General features: G+C 57.1%; 1 protein-coding gene across 2 annotated transcripts in view; it reads right to left on the reverse strand.

Annotated features, from left to right (window-relative positions):
• Window positions 1-14592, reverse strand: part of CRMP1 (collapsin response mediator protein 1) — a 54446-nt gene that overhangs the window by 10292 nt on the left and 29562 nt on the right. For both annotated transcript variants that reach the window (XM_066278764.1, XM_066278765.1), the window contains exons 5-8: window positions 6331-6392; window positions 4074-4154; window positions 1656-1724; window positions 55-175 (exon numbers count right to left, since the gene is read on the reverse strand). In XM_066278764.1, coding sequence (XP_066134861.1) covers window positions 55-175; window positions 1656-1724; window positions 4074-4154; window positions 6331-6392 — 333 coding nt within the window. The remainder of the gene's footprint in view (window positions 1-54; window positions 176-1655; window positions 1725-4073; window positions 4155-6330; window positions 6393-14592) is intronic.

Here is a 14592-nt window from a genome sequence, read left to right on the forward strand (position 1 = left end):
CCGCTTCCACAGGACCGAGCCGCCCCGCTGGAGGCCTGGCCACAGGCCGCGTACCTTTCTTCCTGGCCAGCGTGATGATGTCCGCCGCGCTCCTGCTCATCACCTTGGTGATGTACACGGGGCAGTTGATGCGGCCCGCGATGGTGATGGCCCGAAACACGGCCTCGGCTTCCAGCTGGGGACACGGCAAATCCACAGTCACAGCAGGGCAGGGAGGGCAAGGGCAGCCCCACTCCCACCCCAGGGTCCCCGGGCTCTCCCTGAATCAGTGTCCGGTTTTCTCAACGTGTGGTTGGAGGAAAACCTACTGCCTCAAAGGAGGGCAACGGTGTGGATGTTTTTAAAAGGAAGAAGAGAACAGGGTCAAAATGTATTCAGTTAGAGGCTGAAAAGCAGAATGACGCTCTTATGCTGCTGCTGGGCGCATTCTGCACATCCTGTCGGGAGGGATGAACTAGGCAGAACGGGCATCAAGACCCATGAAGTGGCCCGCCAGGTATAAATCGCCGGGCATAGCGACCCTGCGTGTCCACCCGCGTGTGTCCCTCCCTCCCTCCTCCGGGGGAAACGGCAGCTGCTGGGTCTGGTCTCTGCCCTCTAGACCAGGGCTTCCTGAACAAAGGGTCCAGTGATGTCTGGTATAGTTTTGTTCTTAATTTCCAGTCAGTAATGCCCCAAACACCGTCCTGCTGCCCGCGGCCGGCACGCAGCTCTGGCAGTGAAGGCTCTCTGTCTGCGGGTCTGTCCGATCTCTCTAGGGAACAGGGACCAGGAAGAAACAGCTCGTGGTGGCGGAGCTACCCTGCAGAGCCCTGGGCTAGCCCCGGGGGAGGAGTCAGTCCACTCATGTTGTGTCCACGCGTGTCCCCTGTGGGCCCCAGAGAGGGGTCTGTGAGGACTGATATGATTTGATGAGGACACAGGGGACAACCTCAACTCAAGGGCTTCCAGGGCACCCTGCCTGCCTTTCCTCTGACCCCCTACACACACACGCACGCACACACACACAGGCACACACCCATGCACACACACGCGCGCACATGCACACAGCACATGCACACACACAACACACACATGCACACAGTGCATATACATGCATATGACAGTCATGTGTACACACGCTTGTACTCCCATACATATGCAGTGTGCACACATGCTCTCACATACACGTGCTCACATACATGATTGCACATGTGTGCACAATGTATGCACATGCACACACGCGCCCACAATTGCACACTCCACCACCCCAGAGGAGTTCATCACTTCCACGTTCCAGGAACACAGAGGACAGAGGGCAGCGGGCAGGGGCAGTGTTCCACTGGCACGAGGCCTGGGACACGCAGCTCCACTTCCTTATCAAATACACAGAGTCCTCAGGAAGGTCCTTATCCAGTGTGGGCACTGACTGTCCACGGAGCCTGGTGTGAAGTCCCTGGGCTCCCTGGGCTCTGTGGGCACTCTCTGTGGCTGCTCTGACTGACCCTCAGTCCCCAGGGCACCCCAGTCAGAGGGCAGGCCCCGGGAGAACCACCTGGGCTGGGATGCACATACAGGGCGCATGCGGGGAGCAGGGGCTCCGCTGGGCTGTTCCAGCTGGAACAGCACTGGGTAAGCTCAGCGATGGCAGTCCCAGCAAGTGCGAGCCCCTTTACCTCCTCAGGTCTGCTCAGAGCATGGCCCTCAGGACCTGTGATGCCCATCTCCAAGATCCGCCTTTGTTCCTGCAAGACAGAACAATGAGCCAGTGACTACAGCACAGCAGAGCTGGGGGGCCTACCCCCCCACACACACACATACCCCCGTAGACAGACGGACAGCTGAGGCTCAGAGCGGGAGGGGCTGGCAGGGCTCCACCTGGGCTGGGGGCGCCCCCTGCTCCCTCCACCACACCTGCCCACCTTACCTGTGCAGCCCGGGTAACTACACCCACACTTGCCCTCTGTGCAATCCCGGGGCCGGGGCCCCGAGAGGAAGGCAGTGGGGGGAACACACGAGCTACAGAGACCACCCCCACCCGCCCAATATCCGAGCCGCTGCTGCGGGTGCCCTCTTGGGAAGGCAGGTGGTATCTGGGCAGCATGTGGGTACGGAGATGAAAGCACCCTGAACTGGGAGTCCAGCTGCAGGACACACCATCCCTGCGATGCTGGGCAGCTGGTCAAGCCTGTCTTCTCCTCCGTGCCCTGGGGACAGGAGTGCCTGCGCCCCCCCCCCCATACCGTGGAGAAGCAGAGAGGCTGCACGGGTGAGATGCTCGTGCACCGCCCGGTGTACCCCAGAGCTCACCACTCAGCACCCGCTCTTCTCATCTCCGTAGTTCCCGCCCCGTCCCCCCCACCCGTCTTCCTGGCAGGAAACCTCCACCCCCAGTTTCTCATGTAACCTTGAAATGAGTCCCTGAGCTAATGGCCCATATTCAACTCCATCTGCTCCCAGGTTTTCTCACCCCGGGGAAACTTCCATTTCTCAAAAAAAAAAAAAAAAAAAAAAAAGAAAGAAAAGAGATTTTTACTTTGCCCAGATGTCAGCTGAGCGGCTGCTAATTTCACCTCCCGCCGTTTCCGAGCCCTCATTCTTCCCGGGAGCCCCGGGCCGCAATACATGGGGAAAAAATAAAGCAGCATTTCCACCGCCACCTTCGGCTAGGAAGCGTGAGCGTGTGACAGGGAAGTGACCTGGAAGCGATGTCAGCGTCTGACAGCTGGCGTGGGTCTAAGCAAACAACACAATTGTTTTGGCTACTAAAGGTGATGTTTGCAGAGCGTTTCTGTAAACTGTTTCCCAAAAGATTTGATGATGTGGACGGGTCCCGATGCAAAATGGTTTAAATGTCGGTTACTCTTTCTGTTGGGGGTGGGGGGATGGACGGAGGGGACGTAATGGAAGGAAAACGTAGACCCCTGAAGACCGGAGGAGAATTTCTCCATGAAGACCACAGGCTGAGCACGTGCATCATCCTGCCCACCCCTCCCTGATACCCCGCTAACGGGACAGGAAACACTACCCAGAGCCCAGAGAATGCGGAGGAGACAAGATTCTGGAGGCGGTAAAGCCGGTGTGTGAGAGGGAACAGATTTCCCGAGGCTCCACACTGGCCTTCTGTTTCCACTGGACACCTGCCTGGCAGTGACCACGGACACGGAAGACCGCACAGACCTCACCTGGCAGCGCCGCTGTCTCAGGCCTGTACTAGCGGAAAATGCGAACTCATGTTCCACCGAAGCCCGGACCAGAAGGTTCACGGAAGCTTTCTGCACAGCAGCCCCAAACTGGAAACTACCCAAGTACCCACCTCCTGGAGAATACCCCATGGCACCCTCCTGCAGGGGAATTCTACACTGGCATGAAAAAGGGGACAGCCGCTGCGAGCATCTCACCCGTGCTGCCTCTCTGCTTCTCTGCGTGGTGGAACCAGGGGATGGAATCTCAGCCCCGTGCTGAGCTAGGGAAGCCGTATGTAAGGGCACCGACGGGGCGGCCCCACTTGCATGAGGTTCACAACCAGGTAAAACTGAGCCGTGTGCAGCAGGCGACGGCTCAGAGGCTCCCCGTGAACCGCCGCCTCCCGGTTTCCACACCCTCGCCTAATCCCGTCCTTGCGGATCAGGCAAAGGACCAGACCCTCCAAGGTCTGCAGGGCAGTGCGTTATAACCCCCATGGCACAGACGTGCAAACTGAGACGCACGAGGCGAAAGGCCTCACTGCCGACAGTGCGTGCATGCCTGCGTGTGTGCGTGCGTCCCTGCGTGCGTGCGTGCCTGCGTGTGTGCTTGCGTGCGTGCGTGCCTGCGTGTGTGCGTGCATGCTTGCGTGCGTCCCTGCGTGTGTGCGTGCGTCCGTGCGTGCGTGCCTGCGTGTGTGCGTGCGTGCCTGCGTGTGTGCGTGCGTCCGTGCGTGCGTGCCTGCGTGTGTGCGTGCGTGCCTCGCACGCGAGTGTCTGACGTACCATCCGGTCCGTGGCTTGACCTTCACCGCCCCCGGTCACCCCGCTACTCAGTGCCCACACCCCCTTTGCCACACCCTTTCCCACACGAAGCAGACTGGGGGGGCAGAAACGCGCACCACTCACCTGAGCTATCAAATCTCCATTCTCCGCGTGGACCAAGATCACCGCTCCCAGCCCCTTGAGGAAGGTGAAGGCTTCGTAGAGCTAAGGAGGGATACACGGGCTGGGGTGAGATGAAACGGCCAAGCAGGACCCCTCTGCTCCTGCCGCCCTCACTCAGTGCCCCGGCAGAGGCAGCCTGGGCCGCGCCGTTCCTCCCTCCGAACCAACGGAGGGTCCTGGGAAGGATCTGGCGCCCTGGACCCTGAGGAGGATGGCTGGGGCCGAGCTGATGGGAGCCCCCCGGCAGCACGCAGGGCGGCGCCCTCCGTCTCAGTGCTGGTCCCTACCCTTTGGCTTTTATTTTGGGGGGGGAGGTTCGCTCCATCGCGGCACCTGTTGGTGATGACCGCTGGTGCCGAGAAGTCGTTTTTAGCTTCATTAAAATCGTATAACTAATCATGCTGAGTTCTTCGGGAAATGCGTACTTCTTTATAAAATTTTAACCCACATCATCTGATAAACCACAGGGGGCGGGGGAGGGGACATGATCCCCAAGAACTCAACACTCAGATGACAAACCACCCGCCCGGCACCCCCAGACCGAGCCAGCACAGCCCTGCCCGCAGCCCGGTCCCTCCTCCTACCCGCGAAGGGTCTGCCATGTGACCCGCGCACTGTGAGGGACACAGACACCATGTCCCCCTGCAGGCTCTCAGATCCTAACTGTTCTCCTCGTGTGCAAGACAAGCCCCCCACACTGCGTGCTTTCCGGTGCAGACAGCAGGCGGGGAGGCCCTGGGGGGCGTGGCGCACTCCCGAGGACCGAAGTCCGCGGGGCTCCCTCTCTGACCAGGGCTTCGGGGGCTCAGACATTGGGGCGAAACAGGTGAAAATCGCAATTATGCTGAAGCATTATGTGCTACTTTTTCGATGAAGTTAAACCGATTTTCAGCTTTCTGAATGCCTTGGGGTGGCTGCACCCGAGGCCTGCCGAGCACCTGGCAGTCAGGTCTTCTGCATCTCCGAGTGTTTGTGTGGGAAGGCAGGCCACGTGCTTCTCCCGCGGCACGGCAAACTCCCCGGCGATAATGAGGAACAGCTTCTTAATGCCCAGGGGCACTGCTGTGCGCCAGGCACTGTCCTACAGCCTTACTTGTCCTAAGTCATCTATCCTCTGACAGCCTCAGCGCAGCAGGTGCTTATGTGCCTAAAGCACAGAGAGGTTAGGAAAGCTGCCCGAGGCTGCACAGCATGGTCAGGGCTTGCAGCTGAGCAGTCTGGCTCCAGCATCCCTGCAGTGGAGCAGTGAGAGCAGAACAAAACCAGGGGGCCCACTGGTGTTAAGGGCGGGTGCCCGATAAACAGTCCCCACTGCCTCCGCTCTACTCGGACCACCGCCTTCCTCAGCTCATTCATCCGGTGGCGGCTGTCTGCAAGGCCAGAGACAGGACAGCTCACCAGTGAGAAACCTGGCCAAGGAGAGGACCCGCAGTCAGCCTGAGGGACAGCCAGGGCTCCTGAAATGGTCCCCAACCTGGCCTGAGCCCCAGAGTCAACTGCGGAGTTTTCGGGAAAGACTGACTCCTGAGCCCGACCCCCAAAGCACCTGTGATGGGATCCACATTTTCTTTTCTTTTTTTGTATTTTTCTGAAGTGAGAAGTGGGGAGGCAGTCAGACTCCCGCATGCACCCGACCGGGATCCACCTGGCATGCCCACCAGGGGGCAATGCTCTGCCCATCTTGGGAGTTGCTTTGTTGCAACCAGAGCCATTCTAGCACCTGAGGCAGAGGCCACAGAGCCATCCTCAGCACCCGGGCCAACTTTGCTCCAATTGAGCCTTGGCTGCGGGAGAGGAAGAGAGAGACAGAGAGGAAGGAGAGGGGGAGGGGAGGAGAAGCAGATGGGCGCTTCTCCTGTGTGCCCTGGCCGGGAATTGGACCCGGGACCTCCACATGCCAGGCCGATGCTCTACCACTGAGCCAGCCGTCCAGGGCCGAATATGTCTTTTAAACAAACCTTTAAATGATGCTGAGGATGCGTTGGGTTTGGGAACCCCCAGGCAGGGGGCCACCCACCTGCTCCTCCCCACTCTGGCAGCCACACGGAAGGGAGACCCAGGAAGGATGCTGACTGACACAAGGTCACAGGCACATGGCAGTTTCGCGTCAGAACCGGGACGCGACCCCAGAGCTCTGCCCTGCAGTTCCGACATCTCTCTTGTCCTGACAAGCTGGCCCATTCCTGCCGGGTGAGGATGGGTGTGCGGGGGGACCTACCTGGCTATCGGACATTTGGTAGAGATCTTTATAGGCCATGTAGACTTGGAAGGAATTGACGCCTGTTTGAGAGCAAAAGAGAACAGAAAAGCGCATTTAAGAAAAATGAAGCCGGCCTTTCCTCTAAATCCATGGTCACAGCACAGAGTGGTGACGGCCAGGGCGGAAGGGTGCCGCTGGGACTCACAGTGGGGGCACATGCCCAGCTGGAGTGTGGGTGGAGGTCAAAGCTGGGAGGAGGGGGAGTAAATGAGGGAGAGAGAAGGAGAGGGAGAGGGGAGGAGAGGGAGGGGAGGAGAGGGAGAGGGGGGGAGAGGGAGAAGAGGAGAGGGAGAGGAGAGGGGGAGGAGAGGGAGAGGGGGGGAGGAGAGGGAGAGGGGGGGAGGAGAGGGAGAGGGGGGAGAGGGAGAAGAGAGGGAGAGGAGAGGAGAGGGGGAGGAGAGGGAGAGGGGGAGGAGAGGGAGAGGGGAGGAGAGGGAGAGGAGAGGGAGAGGGGAGGAGAGGGAGAGGAGGAGAGGGAGAGGGGAGGAGAGGGAGAGGGGAGGAGAGGGAGAGGGGAGGAGAGGGAGAGGGGAGGAGAGGGAGAGGAGGAGGGGGAGAGGGGAGGAGAGGGAGAGGGGAGGAGAGGGAGAGGGGAGGAGAGGGAGAAGAGGAGAGGGAGAGGGGAGGAGAGGGGGGGGAGAGGGAGAGGGGAGGAGAGGGGGAGGGGAGGAGAGGGAGGGGAGGAGAGGGAGAGGGGGGAGAGGGAGAAGAGGAGAGGGAGAGGAGAGGAGAGGAGAGGAGAGGAGAGGAGAGGAGAGGAGAGGAGAGGGGGAGGAGATGGAGAGGGGAGGAGAGCAAGAGGAGGAGGGGGAGAGGGGAGAGGGAGAGGAGGAGGGGGAGAGGGGAGAGGGAGAGGGGAGGAGAGGGAGAGGGGAGGAGGGGGAGAGGGGAGGAGAGGGAGAGGGGAGGAGGGGGAGAGGGGAGGAGGGGGAGAGGGGAGGAGAGGGAGAGGGGAGGAGAGGGAGAGGGGAGGAGGGGGAGAGGGGAGGAGGGGGAGAGGGGAGGAGAGGGAGAGGGGAGGAGAGGGAGAGGGGGAGGAGAGGGAGAGGAGGAGGGGGAGAGGAGAGAGGGAGAGGGAGAGGGGAGGAGATGGAGAGGGGAGAGAGGGGGAGAGGGGAGGAGAGGGAGAGGGGGGAGAGGGAGAAGAGAGGGAGAGGAGAGGAGAGGGGGAGGAGAGGGAGAGGGGGAGGAGAGGGAGAGGGGAGGAGAGGGAGAGGAGGAGAGGGAGAGGGGAGAGGGAGAGGGGAGGAGAGGGAGAGGGGAGGAGAGGGAGAGGGGAGGAGAGGGAGAGGAGGAGGGGGAGAGGGGAGGAGAGGGAGAGGGGAGGAGAGGGAGAGGGGAGGAGAGGGAGAGGGGAGGAGAGGGAGAAGAGGAGAGGGAGAGGGGAGGAGAGGGGGGGAGAGGGAGAGGGGAGGAGAGGGGGAGGGGAGGAGAGGGAGGGGAGGAGAGGGAGAGGGGGGAGAGGGAGAAGAGGAGAGGGAGAGGAGAGGGAGGGGGGGAGAGGGAGAGGGGGGAGAGGGAGAAGAGGAGAGGGAGAGGAGAGGAGAGGAGAGGGGGAGGAGATGGAGAGGGGAGGAGAGCAAGAGGAGGAGGGGGAGAGGGGAGAGGGAGAGGAGGAGGGGGAGAGGGGAGAGGGAGAGGGGAGGAGAGGGAGAGGGGAGGAGGGGGAGAGGGGAGGAGAGGGAGAGGGGAGGAGGGGGAGAGGGGAGGAGGGGGAGAGGGGAGGAGAGGGAGAGGGGAGGAGAGGGAGAGGGGAGGAGGGGGAGAGGGGAGGAGGGGGAGAGGGGAGGAGAGGGAGAGGGGAGGAGAGGGAGAGGGGAGGAGAGGGAGAGGAGGAGGGGGAGAGGAGAGAGGGAGAGGGAGAGGGGAGGAGATGGAGAGGGGAGAGAGGGAGGGAGAGGGAGAGGAGAGAGAGGGAGGGAGAGGGGAGGAGAGGGAGAGGGGAGGAGAGGGAGAGGAGAGGAGAGGGAGAGGAGAGGAGAGGGAGAAGAGGAGAGGGAGAGGGAAGGAGAGGGAGAAGGAGAGGGAGAGGGGAGGAGAGGGAGGGGAGGAGGGGAGGAGGGGAAAGAGGGAGCGAGAGGGAAGGAGAGGAAGTGCCCAGCTGAGAGCGAGGGGTATGCGGGGACATGGACAGTAGGAAGACAAAGGGACATTGGGTGTGCAGACACTAGAAAGTACCCTGTGGCTGATGTGAAGGGAACGTGTTTCTTTTGTTTGTTTTTAATGCCCTGCACTTTTTTATTACGGTAAACTACAATGACAAACTCCAAACTCATAACCGTTCTGCAGTGTGCCATTCGGTGACGTCAAGTGCGTCAACCCTGCCACCACCCTCCCCGGTCTACAGGACCGCACGAACTGCAACGGGGTGACGTCACCAGACTTTCTGTCTCAGGAAAGCTCCTCGGGAAGCGGAGTGGAGGACAGGTGGGCAGAACAGCAGGAGGAATGGAGGTGGGTAGGGGGATGCAGAGGCTCTGAGCCAGGTCAGGAGCCGCGGGGTGGAGGGGCCAGGGGAGGGAGGACCCGTCCCTAATTCACTTTTAAGTGGCTCAAAGACCATATCTTATACACCATTTTGTCTTGCACGCCCATATCAGGAGTTATGCAATTAATATATGTTGATGAACTCAGAAAACGTTTGATAAGAAAATAAAGGATTTAAGGCAAAAGGATTAAATGGATTGGGCTTCTTTTATACTAAGCAATACTGGAGCAAGCCGAAAGATCTTTTCTTGTGCAGAAAAAAGGCTTGCCACAAAAACTTCCTTTCCCAAAAGAGCTGGAAAAATTAAAAGAAAAAATAATATTCTGAGATTAAGACCGAAGTATCCATTTCCAGTTAACCAAGTACGTTTAAATTGAAAATAATAGGGCAATTGATTGATATTACATTCCTTATAAACTCTTTTTTTAAAATTATCAATAAGTTTACGATAATGTCTTCTTTTTTTAAAAATAATTTTTATTTATTCATTTTAGAGGGAGAGAGGGGGGGGAGGAGCAGGAAGCTTCAACTCCCATATGTGCCTGACAGGGCAAGGCCAGGGTTTTGGACCAGCAACCTCAGCATTCCAGGTCGATGCTTAAGATACTCTTTTTTTAAATATAAAAACCAAAAGCTCAAAATATCAGAGACGCAGATAAAATATCAAGGGGCAAACAGGTAAAACCGAAGTGAGAGGCAAATTCATAGCCTTTAAATACTTCATTGTTTTTCAAAGGGAATGGGAAAGAGTATGTTTCCATGATAAAAAATTTTTAAAAGAAATGAAAATTCACCAGAAGTTAGAAGTAAACCATACAAATAAAAGCAGAAGCAATTAATTAGAAAACAGGACAGACTTACTAAAAACACCCTAGAACCACAACCTGCCGATGGAGAGGAAAAGGTAAAGCTATCGCAGATTAAAAACTTTCATGAAAAAAAAAATCATGGCAGATTTGACTTGCTATTAAATGAAAATCTTCCATAAATTAATCCTTAAAAACTCAAAATAAAAAGCAAAAACCCAAACAGGGTAAACATATCAGCAAACAAATTTAGCAAAGGTTTAAATACACCTCTTATCTTAAAAAATACCAGAGAGCCAGAGAGGGGTTACCTTCTGGGGGGTTGGGGGCCATGTGACTGACAGGGAGGGTCTGTCGGGATGGGTGGCACAGTTCTCTTTTTTTTTTTTTTTTCATTTTTCTGAAGCTGGAAACAGGGAGAGACAGTCAGACAGACTCCCGCATGCGCCCGACCGGGATCCACCCGACACGCCCACCAGGGGCGACGCTCTGCCCACCAGGGGGCGATGCTCTGCCCATCCTGGGCGTCGCCATGTTGTGACCAGAGCCACTCTAGCGCCTGAGGCAGAGGCCACAGAGCCATCCCCAGTGCCCGGGCCATCTTTGCTCCAATGGAGCCTTGGCTGCGGGAAGGGAAGAGAGAGACAGAGAGGAAAGCGCGGCGGAGGGGTGGAGAAGCAAATGGGCGCTTCTCTTGTGTGCCCTGGCTGGGAATCGAACCCGGGTCCTCCGCACGCTAGGCCGACGCTCTACCACTGAGCCAACCGGCCAGGGCACAGTTGTCTTTTTTAACTGACTAGGGGCAACCTCAGAAAGCCACATTCTTGCTTCTTTGTATAGTTATCTGTTCTCCACGTTATGTTTAAAAAGATTCAACTAAAAGCAAAGAAGCAAAAACCACAGAAGGCAAGGAGTATTTTTAGACAACAGAAAAAGAAAAAACGGCTAATATTAAAGATTTTAAAAAAAGACGTGGTCATATTTGGAATCACAGTAATTCGAATCAAAACCGCAGCATTGTACCGCATTGTAAAACGGTGGCCCAAGGCAGGTGACCCGCGCTGGGCGCACAGCGGCAGAGGTGGAGAGTGGACAGGTGGGTGCTGGGAGCGGACAGCAAGGGCTTTCTGACTCCCCGGAGACAGAAGGGGACAATGAGAAGACAGGACGGTCCCTAGGGGTCTGGCGAAAACAATTGTGTTGGTAGTAAATATACTTCTTTGATTATTAGAATAAAAATTTAAAAAAATTTTTTTAATTTCAAAACTAAAATAAGTTGCCCAATCCTAGTGAATATGCCTCCTAAGGAGTCTCCCCCCCTTATTTAGGAAGTGACCATAAATATTGGCACAACCAATCTGTAACTGCTGAGAAAACCAGGTAAGCAACATCTAGCCAAGAGTGGCCGCCCACGTGTCCACGTCTTTGGTCTGATAGTTCCACCACCACCAGCAAGAGCCTCTGGCCACACAGCGGTCCGGGTACGCACAGAAGCTCCCCATCCACAGACACCATCAGCCCACGTACCCTCCGAGGAAATAGCGCAGAACACCAATTCTCAAACTGGTACTGAACACCTGCTAGGGTGTCGACCCATCCACAACACCCTCCAGTGCTCAGAACCATCTCACGTCTCCTAGCAACGAGCCTGTGCCCCTCCCCTCCCCTTAACCTTAGAATCAGCTGTGTGCACATCCCCTGGCCCCAGACCACGGGTGGGTGGTGGGCACCTGATGTGAAGCGGAGCCACAAGGAGAGACTGAGTCCAGTTGGTACCAAAGGACACCTCGTTGATCTCCAAAGCAGATGTCCCCTCACTGCAAGGATGGGCTTCCCAGCCCACCACGGGAATGGGGGAAGGAGAGGACATAGCAGGGGTGGGGGAAGAGGGAGAACTGAGCGAGCACAGGGAGAACCCCCGCCCGGGGTCCTGCATCACACGCTCCCAGCACTAACGCCAATCCGCTGGTGTCGCCTCAGCCGAGCTGCAGACCCCGGGGCTCTGCCGTCTGCACACCCCCCGAGGACGCTGACATCTGCCTCGGAGACGAGAACTTGGACTCCTCGACAATCCGCAGGTTTCTTAACCGCAGGGGTCTTAACAGCATAGTGCATGTTACGGATATTCAAGAAGAGAATCATCAGTGAGCATGTCCCAAACTTATTAGGGACCCCAGGAGCCCTTCTCCCTGGAATATTTATTATCTCATTCATCACATATTTATCAGCCTCAGAGCTCAAGATACAAGGCAGGAAGGTTCCCTGTCTATCGTCTACTGGGAATAAGCAGTAAACAAGCAAATAAGACCGTTTAGTGTAGAGACGGGAGATGGGAAGACATCAGACAGGCTGCTGACTTTGCCAAGAGTCACAGAAGTTCGGGCTGCGACTCCCATTCAGAGGCAGTCTGTCCCCCCTCCCCCCACCCTGTCCTTGAACAGGGGCTGGAGTCCCGACCTGGAGTCACAACCTGCTCTGGCCAATGGTGACGCAGAACGGGCAGGTGCATGCCACCCCCCAGCCTCTGGCACCACCATGCTACTCCCTCTATGAACTCGACTCCTCTAGGCCCCTAGGGTGCAATCGAACAGTATTTATCCCGTTATGACCGGCTTATTTCACCGAGCACGTGCTTAAGGTTCATCCATGGTGTAGCATCTGGCAGACCCTCCCTTTATTCTTTGAAGACTGGATAATACTCCATTGTATGAAAAGACCACATGTTGTATATCCCTTCACCCACAGACAGACATTGGGGCTGTCTCCTCTCCTGCTGGAAAACCAACAGTGGATTTCATACCCAGCGCCAGGACCCTGATCCTACAGATACAGGGGGACCACCGAGAGGGCCTCAGAGGGGTCAGTGCGGTGACATGCCCAACATCACACAGCCAGGAAGTGCGAGGGTGGGATCTGATTCCAGATGCCAGATGCCGGGAGCTTTCTACAGCCCGCTGCTTCCGGGAGGGCATGCGACAAGTCCTTTCACTGCGCGCGCATGCGTGTGTGTGTGACAGAGAGGGAGAATGGTAAATCTGCCCGGTTTCAGAAGATGAACAAAGTCAGAGACAGGGCCAGACCCTGGGCCCCCCGTGCAGGTCGGGGAGCTGCCCTGGCCCAGCCAGCGCTCCTGGAAGCCACCCTTCACTGTCACGTCCCTCCGTGCCACGCCCACAGCCCCCTCCCACGTGGAGGCCAGCCCGCACCCGATGTCCGTGTCCAGCTCTGCTCTCTAGAAGTGTCTGCACGAGCAAGTGTGGACATCCTCCAGAGGTGTTCTTGCTCCCACAGCACTGTTAAAAGCAGAAACAATCAGAACAGCCTGCAGCAGGTGCTGGGCTGAGCCCCAAGGCCCCCTTCAGGAATGAAGGGCTCACCCACCCCAGCTGCTGGCACAGGTACAGGCGGATGACCCTCAGCTGCCAGTGAGCCAGTGGCCCACTGAATCACCCTCCACAAGACAACGGCCGGCTCCAGGTCACGCCCTTCCCAGAGGGGCCACACCCGATGCCCGGTTGACCGGGGCAGGAAGCCCCCTGCCCCTTGTCCTTCCTCAGGACAACTGGGAAGGGCACCCAGGTCTCAGAGCATCCTGTGGCCACTCCTGCTTCCTTTGTGCTGCCCACAGGGGCTGACTCTAAGGTCACTCTGTGGGTGACAGAATAAAGGCAGCTGAAGGGTGCTCACTCCCTGGTCCCCAGAACCTGTGTCCCCTCCAGGCAGAGGCACTCTGCAGATGGGACGGGAGGTCAGCCTGGGTTTCTCGGGCGAGCCCAACGCAATCAGCAGGGGCAGGGAAGGAGAGGTGATGATGTATGTAGGCTCAGGCACAGAGCAGGCGCAGGAGCGGGGCAGGGCGGGGTCCTCCCCTATAGCCCCCGGAGGGAACATGCCCAGCCCACACCTGGATTCTGGCCCATGAGACCCCCTGCTGACCCCCAGACTGTCCCCGGGTAGTGTTAAACCACAGGAGGTGGGTGTGCCCCAGCAGCAGCAGGACACTAACGCACACCCACCCTGCTGACCTCCAGACTGTCCCCGGGTGCTGTTAAACCACAGGAGGTGGGTGTGCCCCAGCAGCAGCAGGACACTAACGCACACCCACCCTGCTGACCTCCAGACTGTCCCCGGGTGCTGTTAAACCACAGGTGGTGGGTGTGCCCCAGCAGCAGCAGGACACTAACGCACACCCACTTCCTGTAGGTCCGTCTCTGAACCCCTCAACCCAGGACTCTGCCGACACATTTTTTAAAAATTCACCAAGTGGTGACAGATCAACTCGGTAGCACCACAGATACTGACCTGCAATGACAATAAATCAATAACTCATAACACAGGCCAGCACTGCCCAGGGGACATTCCACACATCCTCTCAAGTGATCTTCAAATCAACCTGCTTATTACCTCTGGTGTCCAGATGGGGAAACTGAGGCAGAGAGGTTGAGGGTGAGGGACCAGCCCACGGCTGCTAAGTGGACAGGTCTGGTTGTTCTTGACACTTTATTGAGTGAAAAAAATGGCTAATGCAGAATATGCAGGCTATAATTCTGTTTATGTAAAAGAAAATATATGTGTGTGTGTGTGTGTGTGTGTACACACACACACAGGGTAGGTGCACACACATTCAAAGGTTTTGCATATGCATACACAAGCAGGGAAGAAAAACACCAAATTATCACTTTTTACTTTATTTCATACTGTTTCAATAAACATGGACAAATTCTAAAACTTCAACCAGTAGAAAGTGCTTTATAATGCTAGTTAGACACTTAAAACCCACGAGTGCACCTGCAAACCTCACTGAGCCTCTTCCTTGCAAGCTTCCGGTCCAGGGTAGAAACTGTGCCCTCTCCCTGCCCAGTGCCGTGCCCTCTCCCCGCCCAGTGCCGTGCCCTCTCCCTGCCCAGTGCCGTGCCCTCTCCCCGC

This window comes from Saccopteryx bilineata, chromosome 5 (assembly GCF_036850765.1).
Source record: "Saccopteryx bilineata isolate mSacBil1 chromosome 5, mSacBil1_pri_phased_curated, whole genome shotgun sequence".
Lineage (NCBI taxonomy): Eukaryota > Metazoa > Chordata > Mammalia > Chiroptera > Emballonuridae > Saccopteryx > Saccopteryx bilineata.